Below are 19,506 nucleotides of genomic sequence, written 5' to 3'. Positions count from 1 at the left end.
CATCAAAAAGAGACAAACAAAAAGCCACAAAGGAAACAAAAAGGACCTGAACGTGTCCTCGCCAGCAGTCAACACCCAGACGAGCAGGATTAACTCTAGACCAAGCGTTAAAAAGCAAACAATACCCAAATCAAGAAACCACCAACTCAGACAAACAAGCTAATACCGTAATAAACAACAGCCTAATCAAGGAACCACCAAGAACATTCCCACCAATACTGACAGGGCAAACCACTAGCATATATAAAATGAGAGAAAACCCTACTCCCTTACTAGTCCTGAGGATGTTACCTAGTTTGGTAAGGAAACGTCTGCAAGGAAACAACCAAGCTCAGAGAGCACCAAGGACCCCACAATCCTTACTAGCAATTCAATCTCTTTTTCTTGGTCAGTCACTTTTGCACGGTGCCACAAAGTTCAGGTCACTGAGCTCCTCCCCACTCCCCTTCTTCACCCTTCCCTTCCCTATTCCTTCCCTTTTTCTATCTCCCTTCCCTTCCCACAAGGCCTGCACTGCCAGGGACAAGTTTGCTGCTACTCGCATGCTATCAAATGCAATAAGGCCACACTTGGAATCCTGCATCCAGTTTTGGTCGCCACGATGTAGAAAAGATGTGGGGACTCTAGAAAGAGTGCAGAGAAGAGCAACAAAGAGGATTAGGGGACTGGAGACTAAAACAAATGAAGAACAGTTGCAGGAACTGGGTATGTCTAGTTTGATGAAAAGAAGGACATGATAGTAGTCTTCCAATATCTCAGGGGTTGCCCCAAAGAAGAGGGAGTCAAACTATTTTCCAAAGCACCTGAGGGCAAGACAAGAAGCAATGGGTGGAAACTAATCAAGGAGAGAAACAACTTAGAACTAAGGAGAAATTTCCTGACAGTTAGAACAATTAATCAGTGGAACAGAAGTTGCCTCCAGAAGTTGTAAATACCCCAACACTGGAAGTCTTTAAGAAGATGTTGGATAGCCATTTGTCTGAAACGATATAGGGTCCCCTTCCAACTCTGCTATTGTATTCCTTCAAGAGTTGTCTTTAAACGCTCACCCACCTCTCTGCCTGTCGGACACCTATAAAGACCCATCTCTAATTGGGGCTCTTGAAAGATCTACTCTTTTATTTCTTGCATTTAGAAGTGTTTAATTTTCCGTGGTCCGCTTTCTCTGGCCATTTTGAATTTATTTGAAAATGCATTACACAAGGAGCTACCATTTTCATTTAGTCTTCAGCACAGGCGTTTCTCATTTTTTTGAAATTGTGTGCTTCCTTCCTAGGCACCAACAGGAATCCACCAAGGATCCCGTCATTCTCAATGCCTTGCTGCATGTATGCAAAACAATGCACGATTCGGTAAAGTAAGTTATTTTCCTTTCCCTTCCATTTTTCCTCCCACAAGGGGTGGACTTGATGATCTTGTTGTGTCCCGCCAGCAGCCAGCGGAGCTGGCAGCAGAGTCAGACAGTGAGGAGGTTGGGGAGGAACATGGGACAGTCCTGGGGGCTGAGGAAAGCTCAGACGAGGGCTCCGCATCGGAGGCAGAGAGGGAGCTAGACAGCAATGAGGCAGAGGAACAGCTGGAGCCTGTTCCCAGTGTGCGCATGCGCAGAGCTGCCAGAAGACAAGAACAACTAAGAAAGCAGGGTCGACTCAGGAGTAAAGCCACACCTTGGAGTTGATTGGCCCCTCCCAGAGAAAACAAAAGAAGAGTGAATGGGGAGGGGGCTTTTGCAGGAAACAATTCGTTCCTTCGGTCGTTTCAAGAGTGGAAAGTTCTGTTTTTGACTATAAGAGACTCTGTTCCAAGTTTGCCTTGCTCTGCATTTGGAAACTAGTTACCTGGCAGCTCTCCAAACGAGATAAGGTTCGTGTTGATAAACATTCCTCTGAAAAACTGTTTATTAAGCCTTGCGCACTGTGAATGAAAGGAATTCACAGTCATGTAAATAAAAGGGACTTTGCAGGGACCAAGACTTTACTTCTTGCTTTCCAAGGAAGAACAGATCTCTTCTAAGTTCCAGGGTAACCTAAGGAAGGAACAGAAGGGGGCAATCCTTTTCCAAGCTCCCAATTCTTTTCAAAACTGTCCTTAATAAGGCTGCCATTTGTCCAGGGGATAGAAAAGAAGAAAACAGAAACCTTCAGCAGGGGAATGTGTTGTTTTAAAATCCCCATTGAAGGAAAGTCCTGGCAAACGACTTTGCAGCTTAACTAACAGAGAGCGAGAGCGGGCGAGGGACATTTCAAGAGCTCTGAAAAGGGTAAAAAGCAAGTGACACATTTTTGAGAGACGTGCTTTCAATTTAAGAAAGGCTTTGTTGGAAGAAAGAAAGAAACACGAAGAAAAAAACCCAGCTTCATAAGGCAGAATTGATGTGAGGCCCTTTGAGAAACTGGCTGACAGATAACTGAAAAACAAATCTTTCTCTCCTGAAATGAATTCTCCCTTGTTAGGATGCTATTTTTATCGCTCTTTCTGCAGAAAACTGATCTCCTGTTTAGTAGCAATTGGGTGCCAGGAACACAAAAGCTCCAGTCCTGCCTTCTGTCTCTGTTAGGGTCAGCCAGTTTTTCCACTTCGATAACGTCTGCTTTGTTGGGCAGGATTCAGCCCACGGTGTTTGATGTGAAGCCAGGCGGGCAGGTGGGAGCTTTATCCCAGTTTGACCATAATGGCTCGCAGGCATCCAGAAAATTTAGTCCTTTTCTGAATTCCAGGACTTGATCATTCTTGACCATTAGGTCTTCTAGGCCTCGAGGGGCTGTCACAGAATTATCTTTATTTTTATTTTCAGAGTTATCTTTATTTTATCGATTGATTGATTAGCCCTTGGGCCACATCAAAGTGTAAAGTTCCAGAAACAAATTATTACGATTCGTGACAAATGCATCTTGTCCTTTTATGTACACTGAGAGCATCTGCACCAAAGACAAATTCCCTGTGTGTCCAATCACTCTTGGCCAATAAAGAATTCTATTCTATTCTATTCTATTCTATTCTATTCTATTCTATTCTTCATTCCATTATTCTATTCTATTCTTCTTCATTCTCTATTCTATTCTATTCCTAATCTATTCCTATTCTATTCTTCATTTTCTATTCTATTCTATTCTATTCCATTCCATTCCATTCCATTCTATTCCGTATTGTATTTGTCTATCTGCCTATCGGACACCTATAAAGACCCATCTCTAATCGGGGCTCTTGAAAGATCTATTCTTTTATTTCTTGCATTTAGAAGTGTTTACTTTTCCGTGGTCCACTTTCTCTGGCCATTCTGAATTTATTTGAAAATGCATTACACAAGGAGCTACACTTGGCCAATAAAGAATTCTATTCTATTCTATTCCGTATTGTATTTGTATTTATATTTGTATTGTATTGTATTGTATTGTATTCTACTCTACTCTATTCTATTCTATTCTATTCCGTATTGTATTTGTATTTATATTTGTATTGTATTCTACTCTACTCTACTCTACTCTATTCTATTCTATTCTATTCTATTCTATTCCATTCCGTATTGTATTTGTATTTATATTTGTATTGTATTCTACTCTACTCTACTCTACTCTACTCTACTCTATTCTATTCCTAAAACTTGATAAAAGCAAAATGGAGTTGGATGCAATACAATTTAAAATGGAATTGGAATAAAATAGGATTTAAAATGACATTGGAATAAAATACAGTCCAAAATGAAATTGGAACAGAATACAATAATTTAAGATATTGATAAAATATGATAAAATTATATTTCGGCGTCACCCCTGCAATCTACCCCAACCAGTCCCACATACGCAGATGGGCTGTCACGGAGACGAGGGGATTGACCTTTGTATGTTCAGTCTGTTGCATATTATCACGTCTGAACTTTGCCCAGGGTGCAGAGTCAATCTTCCTGGGAGTTTTTTCTCTGTGCCAATACTGGAAACAAAAGGCAGGTTTCCCCACTCTCTTTCCTTCCTTAACTCCAGGAATTTGAATTTAAACAAATGCAAAAACCTATTATTGTTTGCATGAACGTCTCCCAATCTGCAGAAACAAATGTACAGTATTTCCATGCCCCTAACTATAAACGCAGTGTTGAGTCTATTAAGATTTTTGTTGTAACTTACAACATGTGCAATAATAAGACAGTTGCCTTGAGCCATCTGTTGTTTGAAACAGCACTTTAGAATTATTCACAGTTCAAAAGCTTCTCCCAAGCTTTGCTCAGATCCCAGTCTTCCCTCTTTACAACATAATAAGCAAATGCTGGCTTTCTTGAGAACACCCATTCGGTACTTCTGACACTGAACAAGTGCTACACATCCTGTCCTCAACTTACAACCTTTTGTTCAGTGACCATTTGAAGTTACGACAGCCCTGAAACAAAGTGACTTACCACAGGTTTTTCACGCTTAGGATCGTGACAATCTGGGCGCTTGTCAAGAACTATCTGTAGACCCATAAAGAGTGACCACAAACGTTGTGTTTTTGAACAACTGACACTTTTAAAATGGTCTTTTCTAGCGCGCTGACTCTGGAAGATGAAAAGCGGACGTTGGCATCTTTGATCAATGGATTTGTAAGAATGGTGAGAAAATCTGTTTCTGGGGGTGGGGAGGTGACTTTGAGTCTTAGCGACCTCCTAGAACAGTGGTTTTTTTGGCAACATTTTGGAAGTGGTTTGCCACTGCCTCCTTCTGAGGGTTAAGAGAAAGTGACTGGCTCAAGGCCATCCAGCTATCAGGACTAGAACTCACCTTATGACTTATAACAGAAATTCCCAACTCTATCACAATCCTACCTATCCCATCTACCTAGCTCGCTCCATCACGGTTATATCTCGATTAAGGTCATAAGTTGAGGACTACCCTTCTATCAGTCACAACATTGCCCTGACAACTGGCAGCAGATTCAGACAGTGAGGAGGTTGGGGCGGAACATGGGCCAGTCCTGGAGTCTGGGGAAGGCTCTGATGAGGGCTCTGTGTCGGAGGCAGAGAGGGGGCCAGGGCTGTCTGACAGTTATCAGCTGCCTTTGGAGTCAGACATCAGTGAGGCAGAAGAACAGCTGGAGCCTGTTCCCAGTGTACGCATGTGCAGAGTTGCAAGTTCAGGAAACAGCTAAGGAACAGGGGTAGACTTGGGACTAAAGCCACAGGTGGACGATGAAATGGCCCCTCCCATAGGAAATAAAAGAGGAGCAACAGGGGAGTGGAGTTTGCAGGAGACAACCTTTCCTATCTTTAGACTGGGCAGAATTCAACCCTTGCAACTTCATCTTGCTGTTGAACAGGAATGATCTTGAGGTGGGGGGGGGGTCCATTTTGGCTTGCAGATGTCAAATGTGAATTCTCCCTTGGAGTGTGAGAAGTGGGGGAATCCTAATTTCTAAATGAAACTAGGATGAAAAAGCATTTCGCTTAACGGCAGGGAGGTAGATAGCGGCACTTCCTGGCAACTCTTTCCCTAGAGACCCCGCTGCCAATAAGAATGGAAAGAATGGGTAACCGGACACGGCGGTCACATCTCTTCTCCCTGTAAAATCTCTTTAATCCCAGGTATCGTTTGGCCGGGATTTTGAGCAGCAGCTGAATTTTTACGTGGAAGCCAGATCCATGTTTTGCAACTTGGAACCTGTGTTGGTCCAGCTGATCCACGTAAGCATAATTGGACGGGCAAATGAGCACCCCCACTCTTTTCTTGCTCCTTACGGTTTTTGTGTATTATCATTGCTGACATTTTTCTCAGCCCTGCAAGATCAGCTACCTCAAGGTTTGAACAGGAGAGAAGGGAGATTTGGACACTGTGTTAGATCCGACGTTGAAAGGTGTTGCTATGAACAGCAATAGCCCTTAGACTTATATACCACTTCACAGTCCTTGATAGCCCTCTCTAAGCAGTTTAAAGAGTCAGCCCATCGCCCCCAACAATCCGGGTCCTCGTTTTACTGACCTCAGAAGGATGGAAGGGTGAGTCAACCTCGAGCCGGTCAGGATTGAACTGCTGGCAGTCGGCAGAATTAGCCTGCAATATTGCATTCTAACCACTGTGCAGGAAGGAAGGAAGGGTGTCATAGCATATTTTTGGAGTTATTTGTTCCTTCACTCCTGAATCTAATAAAGCTAGCTCTAGCCCATGAAGTAAGGGACGCATGCGGCTAAGACGCCAAGCTTGTCGATCAGAAAGGTCAGCAGTTTGGTGGTTCGAATCCCTAGTGCTACATAACGGAGTGAGCTCCCATTACTTGTCCCAGCTTCTGCCAACCTAGCAGTTCGAAAGCATGTGAAACTGCAAGTAGAAAAATAGGAACCACCTTTGGTAGGAAGGGAACAGTGCTTCGTGCGCCTTCGGCATTGAGTCATACCAGCCACATGACCACAGAGACGTCTTCGGACAGTGCTGGCTCTTTGGCTTTGAAACAGAGATGAGCACCGCCCCCTAGAGTCAGGAACAATTAGCACATATGTGCAAGGGGAACCTTTACCTTTACTTTATCCCATGAAGTGCTCTTGGTATTGATAAAGGATATTTGTAGCTCAATGAGCTGGAAATGGGATGTCCTTGGTATTCCCTGATCTTGATTGTTTTCTACAGACATTTCATTACCCAACTAGATTACATCATCAGTGTTAGAAGGGAGTGGGGTTTGCTGTCTGTTTATGTGGAAGCGTTTGGGCAATCAAGAAACTACCAAGTCCACAAGAGGCTGGATGAAGACTTGTTCACATCGGTAATCTTATCTTCCAAAACAGAGCGTGAATCAGCTGGCGATGGAAACAAGAAAAGTAATGAAAGGAAATCATTCCAGAAAAACTGCAGCATTCGTCAGGGTAAGTACAGACATGGAACAATCGGTGGTTGAGAACTAGCCCTAAATCGTGGCTTGATGATTCCTTGTAAGCGAAAAGATCTCAGTCTGATTTAATTCTCCTCCAGTGACTGAATCCACCATTCAAAAGACCTGCAGAAACTTCATCAACAGGATTCTTGTTTGGCTCGTACATTTATTACATTAAATATAAGGCTATGTTGTTTATATTGCATGATAGGTAAAACAAAAGAGTGGTTTTACAGAGTAGGATAGGTGGCCCATAAACTTAATGAATAAAATATATTTAAAAAATATTGTTAATAGGGTTAACATTACATATTAAAGTCTGAATCTCAGAAACCTGGTTGTGGCTGATTTACAGAAACTGTCCTTTTCTAACTTTAGGCTTGTGTTGCCTTCTGCTTCATAACGATCCCATCGCTGACCGGCATTTTTATCCGTCTCAATTTATACCTGCACTCTGGACAAGTTGCTCTGGCGAATCAGTGCCTTTCACAAGGTAAATCTGCAGAGCGATGAGCTGCACCAATTTTCTAAGGTGTTGTTGTGGTTATTGCTGTTGATTTCAGAGCCTAGAGAGAGGCAAAACCAAAGGGACTTGCTCAGATTTCCTAATCTTCCCCCGTAAAGAGCTTGAGAAGGGAATTGACGGTCTTCCCATCATTCGTTTGCCTTTGGTAGAGAAATAATCCTTGGCAGAAGAGAGACATTTTACAGAGGGAGTATGTGGGGGGGGGAAAAGCACTTCTACTATACAAGTAGTCCTCGACTTAACGACGATTCTTTCCGCGACCATTTGAAATTACAATGGCACTGAAAAAAGTGGGTCCTCATCGTAGCATCTCTGTTAGTCACCTGATCAAAATTTGAATGCTTGGCAACTGGCATCTTTTTACAATGGTTGTGTTGTCCCAGTTTGCGTCCTTCCCAGCTGGTTTCCGACAAGCAAAGTCAGTAGGGGAAGTCGGATTTGCTTAACGACTGCAAGACTCTCTTAACAACTGTCTTCCTTAGGAGCAAGAATTCTGGTCCCAATTGTGATTGCAAGTCAAGGACTATTAAATAATACGCAGCAGGGAACAACTCCGAAATAGAATGAGCCAGTCACAAAGATATAAGGGTTGTGCCTTTTATATTTTCTTTTTAGTATAGGGTTTCCTGCCTAGGCGGGGTTGGACTAGAAGACCTCTAAGGTCCCTTCCAACTCTGTTATTCTATCCTGTTCTGTTCTGTTCTATTCTGTGAATGCAACTGAACAAATGATTAAACGTGACTGCATTTTACAGTTTGAACATTTGTATTAGTTTAGCAGACTGTAAAAAACAAAAAAATGAAAATAGTGGGAAACTAAGAGAAGGGAAAAAAATAGGACTGCATTTTGGACGAGACGTTAAAAACAAAACCACAGAAAAAAACCCATGACCCTTGCAGACAAAGAGGAGAGAGAAATCGGCATTTCCCTCATTCAAGTACTTTCTTTTCTCAACTCCCTCTAAATTTTCTCATGCCGTTGTCCATTCAGAAGCAGTGCAAAAAGTGCATCTTTCTTTGTGGCAGCCTATCTTGTTTCTCTCCCCCACTGATTCTTTTTTGGGGAAAAAAAATAGCTGCAGAACCCGGGAAGGGGGGGGGGGAAAGAAATAATAAACCTGCAAATATTATAGGAAACAACCCAAAAGGTAATAATCATTCCTTTTATCTTGTCTGAAAGGGAGAGATTCAAAGAATGGACAAAGCAGGGTTTTGTTTGTTTTCTGTAGAAAGCAAGACTCGAAACCGGTGGGTTGGAATCCTTGGAAGAAAAACAAAAGATTTCAGTTCAGTTAAAAAAAAAAAAAGACTAATTCTCTCTGTTAGAATCAGGGTTGTGTTGTGATGAGGGATGGACGGAGAGGGAGAATGTTGCAAAGCCCCAGGATTATTGGGCATAATTTAGACGGTTCCCGGCCTCTGCAAAGGAGAATTGGATCCTGCCCTATTCAGGCCAACAACAAATGTTGTCAGCGTGCCACACTTTACGAGCAAATTCCAGCTGTAAAAGGCAAACAAGCTGATGTGGGACACTGACTAAGCCCTTTCCTGCAAAGCTGTGGCTTCCTTTTGTTTAGGTGCCATTTGGCAGGCATCATGAGAACGGAGGGGTTTAAAGGAACGCTGACTGTACCATCCAGGCGCATTTTAAAAACAATAGCTTTAGTCAGGGAGGGACATGTTGTATTTATCGGTAAACAAGGCAGCATGAAGTCACTTTTCAGCACTCGCCAGCTGTGATGGCTTCGTTGTTGTTGTCGTTCCCTCCCTGATAATTCGTGGGTGCGTTTGTTTGCTACGCAGCTTCACTTGCTGTCGTCTTTGCAGGAGGTTGGGAGGACTAAAAATAATCCTTTCTTTTTTTTTTACTTTTTATTTTGTTTACCCAAACACAACATCTTTGCAACACATTACACTTCTTTTACATACACTATATTGCCAAAAGTATTCGCTCACCTGCCTTTCCTCACATATGAACTTACCGTAAGTGACATCCCAGTCCTAATCCATAGGGTTCATTATGACATCGGTCCACCCTTGGCAGCTATAACAGCTTCAGCTCTTCTGGGAAGGCTCTCCACAAGGTTTAGGAGTGTGTTGATGGGAATTTTTGACCATTCTTCCAGAAGTGCATTTGTGAGGTCACACACTGATGTTGGATGAGTTTACGTGGCCTTCCACTTCGTGGCTGAGTTGCTGTCGTTCCCAAACGCTTCCACGTTCTTATAATACAGCTGACCGTTGACTGTGGAATATTTAGGAGCGAGGAAATTTCACTACTGGATTTGTTGCCCATTTGGCATCCTATCACAGTTCCACGCTGGAATTCACTGAGCTCCTGAGAGGGACCCATTCCTTCACACATGTTTGTAAAAACAGGCTGCATGTGTAGGTACTTGATTTTATACACCTGTGGCAGCATGCTCCTTCCCATATTTGGGTGGAAAAAACACTTATATAAATAATGATTGTGTGACCACGAAGATGCTGTTGGTGGTCATAAGTGCGGGAGGCCATAAGTCACCTTTTTCTGTGCCATCATAACTTCAAACAGTTGCTAAATGAATGATTGGTAAGTTGAGGACTATCTGTATTCTGAAGAAAGGAACAAAGGATCCTTCTCATCTTTTTGTAATATTAGAGCTCGCATATTGAATATTCTGCATATCTGAGTAAAAAAAATAAAAGAGCCTCAGAAGAAATCACGTCTCCTTCTTCCCCTCCTTCTATTTCACCAAATTTGATCCGAACCCCTTTTTGGTTCAGTTGGCCTGCAGCTAGCCTTGGCCTCCCTGGTGGACAATCACCTGGTTTGATCCAGGCTTGTCCTCAACCGACGCCCTACCACAGTTTCCATCACTTTTGGATCTAAACAGGCTCTGTGGTTTATGTAAAAAGTGAAATTAACCCTGGGATGAAAGGATGATCTTAATTACATACTTTTGCTTGCAGCCACTTGAGTCAAGAAGTCTGCCTTCAAAATGCTAATTGCGTTGTTTGACTTTAGCAATAACACAAACACTTAAGCTCTTTCATGCAAGTTATTAACTCTGATGTACACAATTGTTGCTCCCTGATTGTTATTTTTTTCACCTAAAGTGAACTCTGCTGTGGGATAAGTGAGTTGATGAAAGCTGCACTTAAAAAAAGATAAGGGAGATGTATAATTTTAGAAGACCAAAATATTCTTGCTTGTGGAATTAGATACTTAACAATGTTGTGCAAATAGGATTTTTTCTTTTACCCGGGTGGTAAAATTAAACTTGTCCTCTGATGTGATTATAGCCTAGACTCTAGACTCTGGTTTTTAAAACCAGAATAAACTGAAGACAAGGCTTGAAATGCATACATTCTGTGACTTTTGCCTTAAGAATCTTTAGGAAGACAATAAAGCCCTGTGTTCTGGGAAATGAGTGGTTGAAATTCAAGATATAACTAGAGGCTGGCTCTGTAAACCGCTTAGAGAGGGTTGTAAAGCTCTGTGAAGCGGTATATAAATCTAAGTGCTATTGCTATTAGAAGCCCTGGTGGCACAGTGGTTAGAATGTAGTATTGCAGGCTAACTGCCCACTGCCAGCAGTTTGATCCTGATTAGCTCAAGGTTGATTCGGATTTCCAACCTTCCAAGGTGGGTAAAATGAGAACCCAGATTGTTGGGGGAAATATGCTGACTCTAAACTTAGAGAGGGCTGTAAAAGCACTGTGAAGCGGTATATAAGTCTAAGTGCTATTGCTATTTTGATTGTAATCCGTTTTTAAATAACAGACACATTGATCAACCTAAGTTCAATCTGCTAATGAGATACCCGCTGCCCCTCCCTCAACTGCGATCTCTTTATAGCGGACGCCTTTTTCAGAGCGGCGATCAGCCTGGTCCCCGAGGTACCCAAAATGATCAGCATAGACGGGAAGCTGCGGCCTTCGGAAGCCTACCTCCTGGAATTCCTCTGCAACTTCTTTTCCACTTTGTTGATCGTTCCCGTAAGTGGAGAAGAGAAGGAGGCTGGTGGTGCCCACTAGTAATTGCCAGCTGCAGGTTGGCCCACCTGCTCAGACAAGACAGGGCTTTCTAGCTGAATGCGTGGGGGACAGAAGGAAGAAGCAAACAGGCTTTCAAATCAAGTCGCTCGGGGGGGCTGCTCTGAGTTCGAACTCGAAGTGCTATGGCCGATTCGGAGAACCTCCAAATCCCACCCCTGCCTGGCCCCCTCCTACCCCACCCCACCCCTCCCAGGAGTCTCAGTTTTGGATGGGAGGTAAGTGCAGGGCCCGCACGGAGGCTTGGGGACAGGGAAAAATGGGCCTCCGGAGGGCTTCCAGAACCCCGGGGAGGCAGTTTTCGCCCTACCATAGGCTCAAGGAAAGGCTCTGGAGCCTGGGGAAGGCGAAAATGCACACACACACACACAAACACACACACACCGGCCGTGGTGCAGGAGGTTGACCAGGCCCACCCAGCAACCAGGCAGAGAATCCGTTGCTGAAATTTTTGAAGGCCACCCCTGAAATCGCTCCTCTATAGCAGCCATGAATCAGCAGCCAAATAAAGATGAAACAAATTCAAATTTCCCTCTCTCTCTCTTGCTCCCGTTCTCTGAGAAGTTAGAAAGAAAAGGGAATACAGTTCTTCAAATGCAAAGAGGGTGCTCTTGGCAAGCAACTGCTTGGATAAATCCCTGCAATGTTCTTGGCAAGATTTGGGAAGTGGTTCGCCATTGCTTCCTTCCGAGGGCTCAGAGAGAGAGAGGAAGCCAGGCCAAATTTGCCCAGCTGGCTTTGTGCCTCAATAAGACTAGAACTCCCAGTCTCCCATCTTTTTGCTTGGTGCCTTACCTACTTCACCAAACTGGCTGCTTTTGTAATATTCACGGCTCTCTAAAATGTTGACTGTGAGTTGTTCTGCTTCAGACCGTGTAAAAGGCCAATTACGCTTTTGGAGCAATGAATGATCGCAAAGCAAAAAAAAGGTGTAGCATGGGGTTTAGGCGGAGGATAGACTTGAAAAAAATATATACTTGGCAAGACTGAAATAAATACAAGGGGAAGGCAATGGATAAGTTGGATTGTGTTAAAAAATTCTTGGGATATCATCAGTAGAATACAATAATACAATAGTAGAGTTGGAAGGGACCTTGGAGGTCTTCTAGTCCAACCTCCTGCCTAGGTAGGAAACCCTATCCAACATCTTCTTAAAAACATCCAGTATTGGAACATTCACAACTTCTGGAGCCATATTGTTCCTCTGATTAAATGTTCTCACTGTCAGGAAATTTCTCCTTAGTTCTAAGTTGCTTCTTTCCTTGATTAGTTTCCACCCATTGCTTCTTGTTCTACCCTCAGATGCCTTGGAGAATAGCTTGACTCCCTCTTCTTTGGGGCAGCCCCTGAGATACTGGAAGACTGCTATCATGTCTCCCGTAGTCCTTCTTTTCATCAAACTAGACCTACCCAGTTCCTGCAACCGTTCTTCATATGTTTTAGTCTCCAGTCTCCTAATCTTCTTTGTTGCTCTTCTCTGCACTCTTTCAAGAGTCTCTGCATCTTTTCTACATCGTGGCGACCAGAATGTAAAAAAGATGTAATGAATAGAATACTTGTAGCTCAGGGTTGAACTGTGGAGTCCTTGAGCTTTCTGAGCTCGGTTGTTTTCTTGCAGATGTTTCAATACCCAACTACATAACATCATCAGTGCTTCAAGGGAGTCGGGTTTGCAGAGCAGAGGAAGGAGAAGGGGATGAAGAGGAGGAGGAGGAGGTGGAGCAGAACTGTAGGGTCCTTGGTGCTCTCTGAGCTAGCTTGTTTTCTTGCAGACGTTTCAATACCCAACTGGGGTACTCAATCGACATAGGTAACATCATCAATGCACCAACGATGTTACTTAGTTGGGTAAGGAAACATCTGCAAGAAAACAAGCAAGCTCAGGGGGCACCAAGGACCCCACATTAGTCCTCTTCCTCCTTCTCCACTCTGCAAACCTCAATCCCTTCTAAGCCTGATGATGTTATCTAATTGGGTAATGAAACGTCTGCAGGAAACAACCAAACTCAGAGGGCACCCAAGATGCCCCACTTGGAAAGTCCTTGGAAGAGCTATGTGCTATTACTGGAAGACGTTCAAGAGAGCAACTGTACATCCATTCAGACAATGGCTCAACTGACTAACATGGCTTATCCCCATCTCCCTCTATGTTGCATTACAAGGCTGAGTCTTAAATCCTCTGATATAAATCCTTTTAAAGACATTAGTGTTTAGGTAAAGAGAGCAGTCCCTTAATATGTGGCAATATCTCACCTGCCTTTGCTCCCTAGGACCATCCTGAACAAGGTGTGCTGTTCCTCGTACGAGGGCTGCTCAACGTCATCCAGGATTACACTTGGGAAGATAACAGCGATGACAAAGTCAAAATTTACACCAATGTGGTGCATCTCCTTTCTGCAATGAGTCAGGAGACCTACCTCTACCACATAGACAAAGGTGAGAAGGAAGGCAAAGCAGGGAGATGGTAGCAGAAGGTTCCTCAATTATTAAGGTAAACGTTCCCCTTGCACGTATGTGCTAGTCGTTCCCGACTCTAGGGGGCAGCGCTCATCTCCATTTCAAAGCCGAAGAGCCAGCACTGTCTGAAGACGTCTCCATGGTCATGTGGCCAGCATGACTCAACGCCGAAGGCACACGGAAAGGTAGCGTCGGGGTTCCCAATAGCATCCAAAATTAAATTAGAATCCGAGGCAAAGGATTCCTCAAAGTTTCAATTTATGAAGAGAGACATGCTGGCACATCTAGGAAAACCCGGTTTTCCCCACTGAGTTGAAAGTTCAAGATCTTTCCCCCACACCCACAAGTCCATCACATGGTCCAATCTCCCACTGCCATGCTGGCAGTTCCACCCATCCAGTTCCAGTCAGGTGCAGAGGTGCAAAGACAAAGGATGACCTTGGCTTTCTAGAAAGAATTTCATTATGGCTACATCACATCTCACTCCTACAATCCCCCTCCCATTTTCCCACAATAGAAAATGCACAGTAGAATAATAGAAAGTGTGGCAGGCCAAAGTTCCAAAAGAAAAGATGGCTGCAGGCCTGACAGGTGGTTCCTATTTTTCTACTTGAATTTTTTATGTGCTTTCAAACTGCGAGGTTGGCAGAAGCTGGGACAAGTAACGGGAGCTCTCTCCATTACGCGGCGCTAGGGATTCAAACCGCCAAACTGCCGACCTTTCTGATCAATAAGCTCAGCGTCTTAGCCACTGAGGCACTGCGTCCCTCGATTATTAGGTTTACTTAATTTTTTAAAAAAATATTAGATAGGGTTAGTCTTCTAAATTCTTATTTGCCAGGTTTATCTCGGGTTATTGTTGTTATTTTTTATACGGTTAGCCTTCCAAATTCTTATTGAACTCCCTTTCCATATTTAATCTTTTCCCCCCAGTTGAATCTAACGATACCTTGTACGGTGGAGACACTAAATTTTTGGCAGAAACGAGCAGATTGTGTGAAACGGTGATAAGCCAAATCTTGGAGCATTTGAAGAATCTTGGGAAAGACGAGGCGAGTATGAACGGTTGGCGCTTCGTATTGAAAAATAAACTTTCCCTCTCCTGCTTTTGCCTCACTAGCGCGATACGGAACCCTGATTTTTATGTGGTTTAGTCTGAATCTCTTATCCGCAAAACTTGATTAAACCAAGTTGTAAAAGTCTCTGAAGTACAGGATTCACAGACTTTCAAAAAAGTATACATATATAGTCATTGTGCTTTTGACCCCCCCCCCCCCAGTTTGTACAGATTTCTGAATTTTGAGAATTCCATCCAGAAACTATATGGGAAACAACGCAACTTACATAGTATTGGTTGGATGTGACCTTATGAAGGTGTACACATAATTACTGCTAGTCCTTGACTTACAATCATTCATTTAGTGGCTGTTTGACCTTATAACGGCGCTGAAAAAAGTGACTTATGGCCGTTTTTCACGCTGAAAACAGTTGTAGCATCCCCATGGTCACGTGATCAAAATTCAGCCACTCAGCAACTGACTCGTATTTATGACGGTGGCAGTGTCCCAGAGTCAGTTTTGCGAACTTCTGACAAGCAAAGTCAACAGGGAAGCCAGATTCATTTAACAATCGTGTTACTAACAACTGTGGCCAGAAAGGGTCGTAAAATGGGGCAAAACTCACTTAACGGTGGTCTCCCTTAACAATGGAAATTTTGGGCTCAGTTGCGTCAAGGATTTCCTGCACCTTCATTGCTGCAATCTGGACCAGCTCTTAACTTCCAAAAGGCCTCCAATGGCAGCCCCATGGAGAGCTCACGGCAGCAATCTAGCCGCCTGCATTTCGGCAGCCTTTGTTTTCCCCTCTCTGCTTGTATAGTCATAACTCACCCCCTGGGCGACGGTTAAGGCTGGCTGAGTGTTAAGAGACTTCCAGTGAAGTATGAAACACATTAATTGATGGGGCAGGTCAACCGTGATCATCTCACCAACTCCTCTCTCCAAGAAATACCGTATTTTTCGGAGTATAAGACACACCCAGGTTTTGAAGAGGCAAATTTAAAAAAAAGTTTTTGCACTCTGCAAACCTCCCAAGAACAGCCCGTTTTTCGCCAAAGCGGGCCCGTTTTTCCCCCAACAAAGGCATGAATAGCCTTTAGGAGGCTTGCAGAGTGATCCTGGGGTGTCCGGCCCCCCACAAATGAGCAAAAAATGGCCTGTATTTTGTCAAAAAAATTGCATGCATAGCCTTTAGGAGGCTCTGCCCCCAGGAGCACCCTGAAAGCCTCCTAAAGGTTTTGCACGGCCATTTTGGTGAAAGGGGGCAGGGTTTCGGGAGGTAAAAATGCTGTATTCAGTGTATAAGATGCACCCAGATTTTCAGCCTCTTTTTTGAGGGAAAAAGTTGCGTCTTATATACTGAAAAATACGTTAGGGTTTTTTTTGGGGGCTGATGTTGGGGCTTGAGGAGACGGCTGTTAACTCTCGGCTGAGGATTTCCCGGCTTTCTTTGCAAGCTTTGTTCAGGGAAACACACTTCTTGACAAAGGGAAGAGTTCAGAAAGAGGGCTCAGCCTTCCACGCGGGTGCTCGGTTGAGTTTGCATTTTTTGAATTTTGAATTTTATTGAATTTATAGACCACCCCCTCTGCCCAAAGGGACTCGGGGCGGTGTACAGACAGCAACTAAAAAACCATATACACAATAGAAAATATTAAATACCCCTTAAAAATAGATTAAATATAAAGCCGTACAATGATAAAAATTAAAAAGCAGTCTAAAAAGTCTACCCCGGAAAATGTAAAATACCGGCCAGAAGGATGAAAGATTAAAACTACGGTTAGGCCAGGCCAGCTAAGTGGAACAGGTGGGTCTTAAGTTTCTTGCGGAAGGAGCGGAGATCGGTGGTTGTTCTGATGTCGGGGGGGGGAGGTCATTCCAGAGGGTCGGGCCCATCACAGAGAAGGCCCTACTCCTGGGCGCCGCCCGCTGGCATTGCCTAGTGGACGGCACCCGGAGGAGTCCCTCTCTGTGAGAGCGAATTGGTCGCAGGGATGTGTGGGGTAGGATGCGATCCCGCAGATAGCTAGGTCCTGTGCCATGGAGCGCTTTAAAGATGATAGTCAACACCTTGAAACGCACCCGAAAAGCCACAGGTAGCCAGTGCAGCCCGCGCAGGAGAGGTGTTATATGGGAGTACTGCGGCATTTCCCCAAAATTTAGCAAGCATGATTGCAAGACCAGACGACCAACCGATCCCTTCTCCGTGGTTTTACACTTTGACTTCTCTTACCCTTTGGACACTAGATGACCTACAACAGGGGTGTCAAACATAAGGCAGGTTGCAAAATGCCCGACTCACATCGATCCCATGACTGTGAGGATGCTGCAACAGTCCTAAGTGTGAGGACCAGTCGTTTGTCACGTTGTTCAGTGCCGCCGGACCTTTGCTCACTCAGTGAATGGTTGTAAGTCAAGGACTACGCGTATTGCTTAGCCGCCCCCTAACCGATCCTTTTCTTGTCATTGGCAGACTCTGAAGCGCCAAAGTCACCTGGCCCTCTGCTTCTTCAATAGCCTCTTGGCTCACGCCGACCTGCGGAACAATAAACTCAACCAGTTGGCCGTCAACCTGTGGAACCTGGCTCAGAAACATGGCTTTGCGGACACCAAAACCACGGTAAGGAGAGACGGAACCTCACCACCACATAAGGCCCCGTGGGATGCTGACGAGGAAGGTGCCACGCCAATTTGTATCCACCCTGCTGGGTAATAATTTCATGCCTGAACCACTGGACCTTAAAAACACTCTTTAAGGCTGAGGCCGAGATGCCTAACCGTCTCAACGATGCTTTTCCTCCCTTTTTCGCTTTCTAGGTCAAAACATTGGAATACATCAAGCTGCAGAGTAAACACCCCGAACTCAGCCACTTTACAGAGCTGACACTAAGGCTTCCTTTGCAATCAAGAACTTAAATGGATGTCGAACTGGGCAATCCCACCTCTGGAAAGGTAGTTCTCCAAGCCCCCAAACTGCCTCATAGGGTGTGATCAGGCTCCGATCTCTTTTCCCTTTAAAAGCTCCCTTGGCACACAATAGATTTATTCGGTTGTCGAAGAAAAGGGTAAATTTTCCCGACAATGCAGTCATTTTTGGGGTTTAAAAAAAAACAAAACACCGGAGGTTGTTGCCCCACCACACAGCTGTTCATCATTAAAGGTTGACTTTGATGTTCATGTTAATGGGTCAGTGAAATATTATCTTTAATCGTTGCGGAATGGAAAAAAATAACTTTTAAATCCAAATTTGGCGGGCTTGCAAAGGAAAGAAAGACGATGGTTTGGGTTGGCAAGGCGAAAGAGAAAGGCAAGTACTTACTAGCTTTAGGAAAAGGATAAGCTAGAATTATTTGATGTCTTTAAAGTACATGCTCTGAAACCACCTAGTCAAGAAAGCGCAACTGAGAAAATGTTAACGTTTGGGAAAGCCCTTGCAAAGTATGTCTATCCCAAATGTTTAGTTTAATGAAAAGAAAGACTAGGGGAGACATAATAGCAGCTTTCCACTATTAGAGGGGCTGCCACAAAGAAGAGAGAGTCAAGCTATTCTCCAAAGCCAGACAAGAAGTAATAGATAAGGGGACGCAGTGGCTCAGACGCCGAGCTTGTCGATCAGAAAGGTCGGCAGTTCAAATCCCTAGCGCTGCGTAACGGAGTGAGCTCCCATGACTTGTCCCAGCTTCTGCCAACCTGGCAGTTCGAAAGCACGTAAAAAATACAAGTAGAAAAATAGGGACCACCTTTGGCGGGGAGCAGCGTTCCGTGCGCTTTCGGCATTTAGTCATGCCGGCCACTTGATCACGGAGACGTCTTCGGACAGCCCTGGCTCTTCGGCTTTGAAACAGAGATGAGTACTGCCCCCTAGAGTTGGGAACAACTAGCACGTGATGGGAACCTTTACCTTTAATTTTAATGAAGATGATAACCAGCCTAGAACCAAGGAGAAATTCCCTGACTGTTGGAACACTTAATCAAACACCTTGTCTCCAGAAGTTACGGTTGTTCCATCACTGAATACCTTTAGGAAGAGACTGGACAATGATTTGTCTGGTATAGGATTTCCTGCTTGGGCAGGGGGTTGGCCTACATGACCTCTAAATCCCTTTCCACTCTTCTGTTATTGTGTTAAGTAGTGTAAATGATTGTGTTTGCAGCACAGATCAGTTAATTCACAATGCATTTCCTTCAAAACTCATTTTGAAAACATCCCTAAAGATAAGAGGCATTTATATTCAGTATTCATCTTTGTAAGCAGTCTTTAGCTGGCTATTTTATGTAATCGAGATGGCTGGTTCCTATGATCAGTCTTCGTCTTGCTTTTTAATTTATAATTGCCAGGGAGTGAACGGAGAGGTTTTCCCTTTAAATTGCTGGATGATGTAATCCTTTGAGAACAGGGGGACCAGCGTTTTAGCAAAGTACGCATGTTGGCACAGGGCTGCCATACAAAATGCAAAAATGAAGAATCCCAAAGTGCAGAAGTCGGTGTTCAAAATAAGCAGCCTTGATCTCAGCTTGATTTTGTATAAATGCGAAGGCTGACTTGGAAGAAGGGCCTGAAAGGAAAAAGGTGATGTCATACAAAGTGAGGGGAGGGGGG

At 44.0% G+C, this 19,506-nt stretch overlaps 1 protein-coding gene across 2 annotated transcripts in view; it reads left to right on the top strand.

The window, feature by feature from the left end:
* Window positions 1-18,081, top strand: part of VPS35L (VPS35 endosomal protein sorting factor like) — a 50,030-nt gene extending 31,949 nt beyond the window's left edge. For both annotated transcript variants that reach the window (XM_081965693.1, XM_081965692.1), the window contains exons 22-31: window positions 1,277-1,357; window positions 4,516-4,579; window positions 5,549-5,647; window positions 6,743-6,820; window positions 7,207-7,321; window positions 11,195-11,334; window positions 13,662-13,827; window positions 14,782-14,900; window positions 17,380-17,526; window positions 17,724-18,081. In XM_081965693.1, the coding sequence (XP_081821819.1) occupies window positions 1,277-1,357; window positions 4,516-4,579; window positions 5,549-5,647; window positions 6,743-6,820; window positions 7,207-7,321; window positions 11,195-11,334; window positions 13,662-13,827; window positions 14,782-14,900; window positions 17,380-17,526; window positions 17,724-17,822 (1,108 nt within the window). In that variant the 3' untranslated portion in view covers window positions 17,823-18,081. The remainder of the gene's footprint in view (window positions 1-1,276; window positions 1,358-4,515; window positions 4,580-5,548; window positions 5,648-6,742; window positions 6,821-7,206; window positions 7,322-11,194; window positions 11,335-13,661; window positions 13,828-14,781; window positions 14,901-17,379; window positions 17,527-17,723) is intronic.
* Window positions 18,082-19,506: the final 1,425 nt, after the last annotated feature.

This window comes from Natrix helvetica (assembly GCF_964273705.1).
Source record: "Natrix helvetica genome assembly, chromosome: 13".
NCBI lineage: Eukaryota > Metazoa > Chordata > Lepidosauria > Squamata > Natricidae > Natrix > Natrix helvetica.
This window is presented reverse-complemented; position numbering and strand designations above follow the sequence as displayed.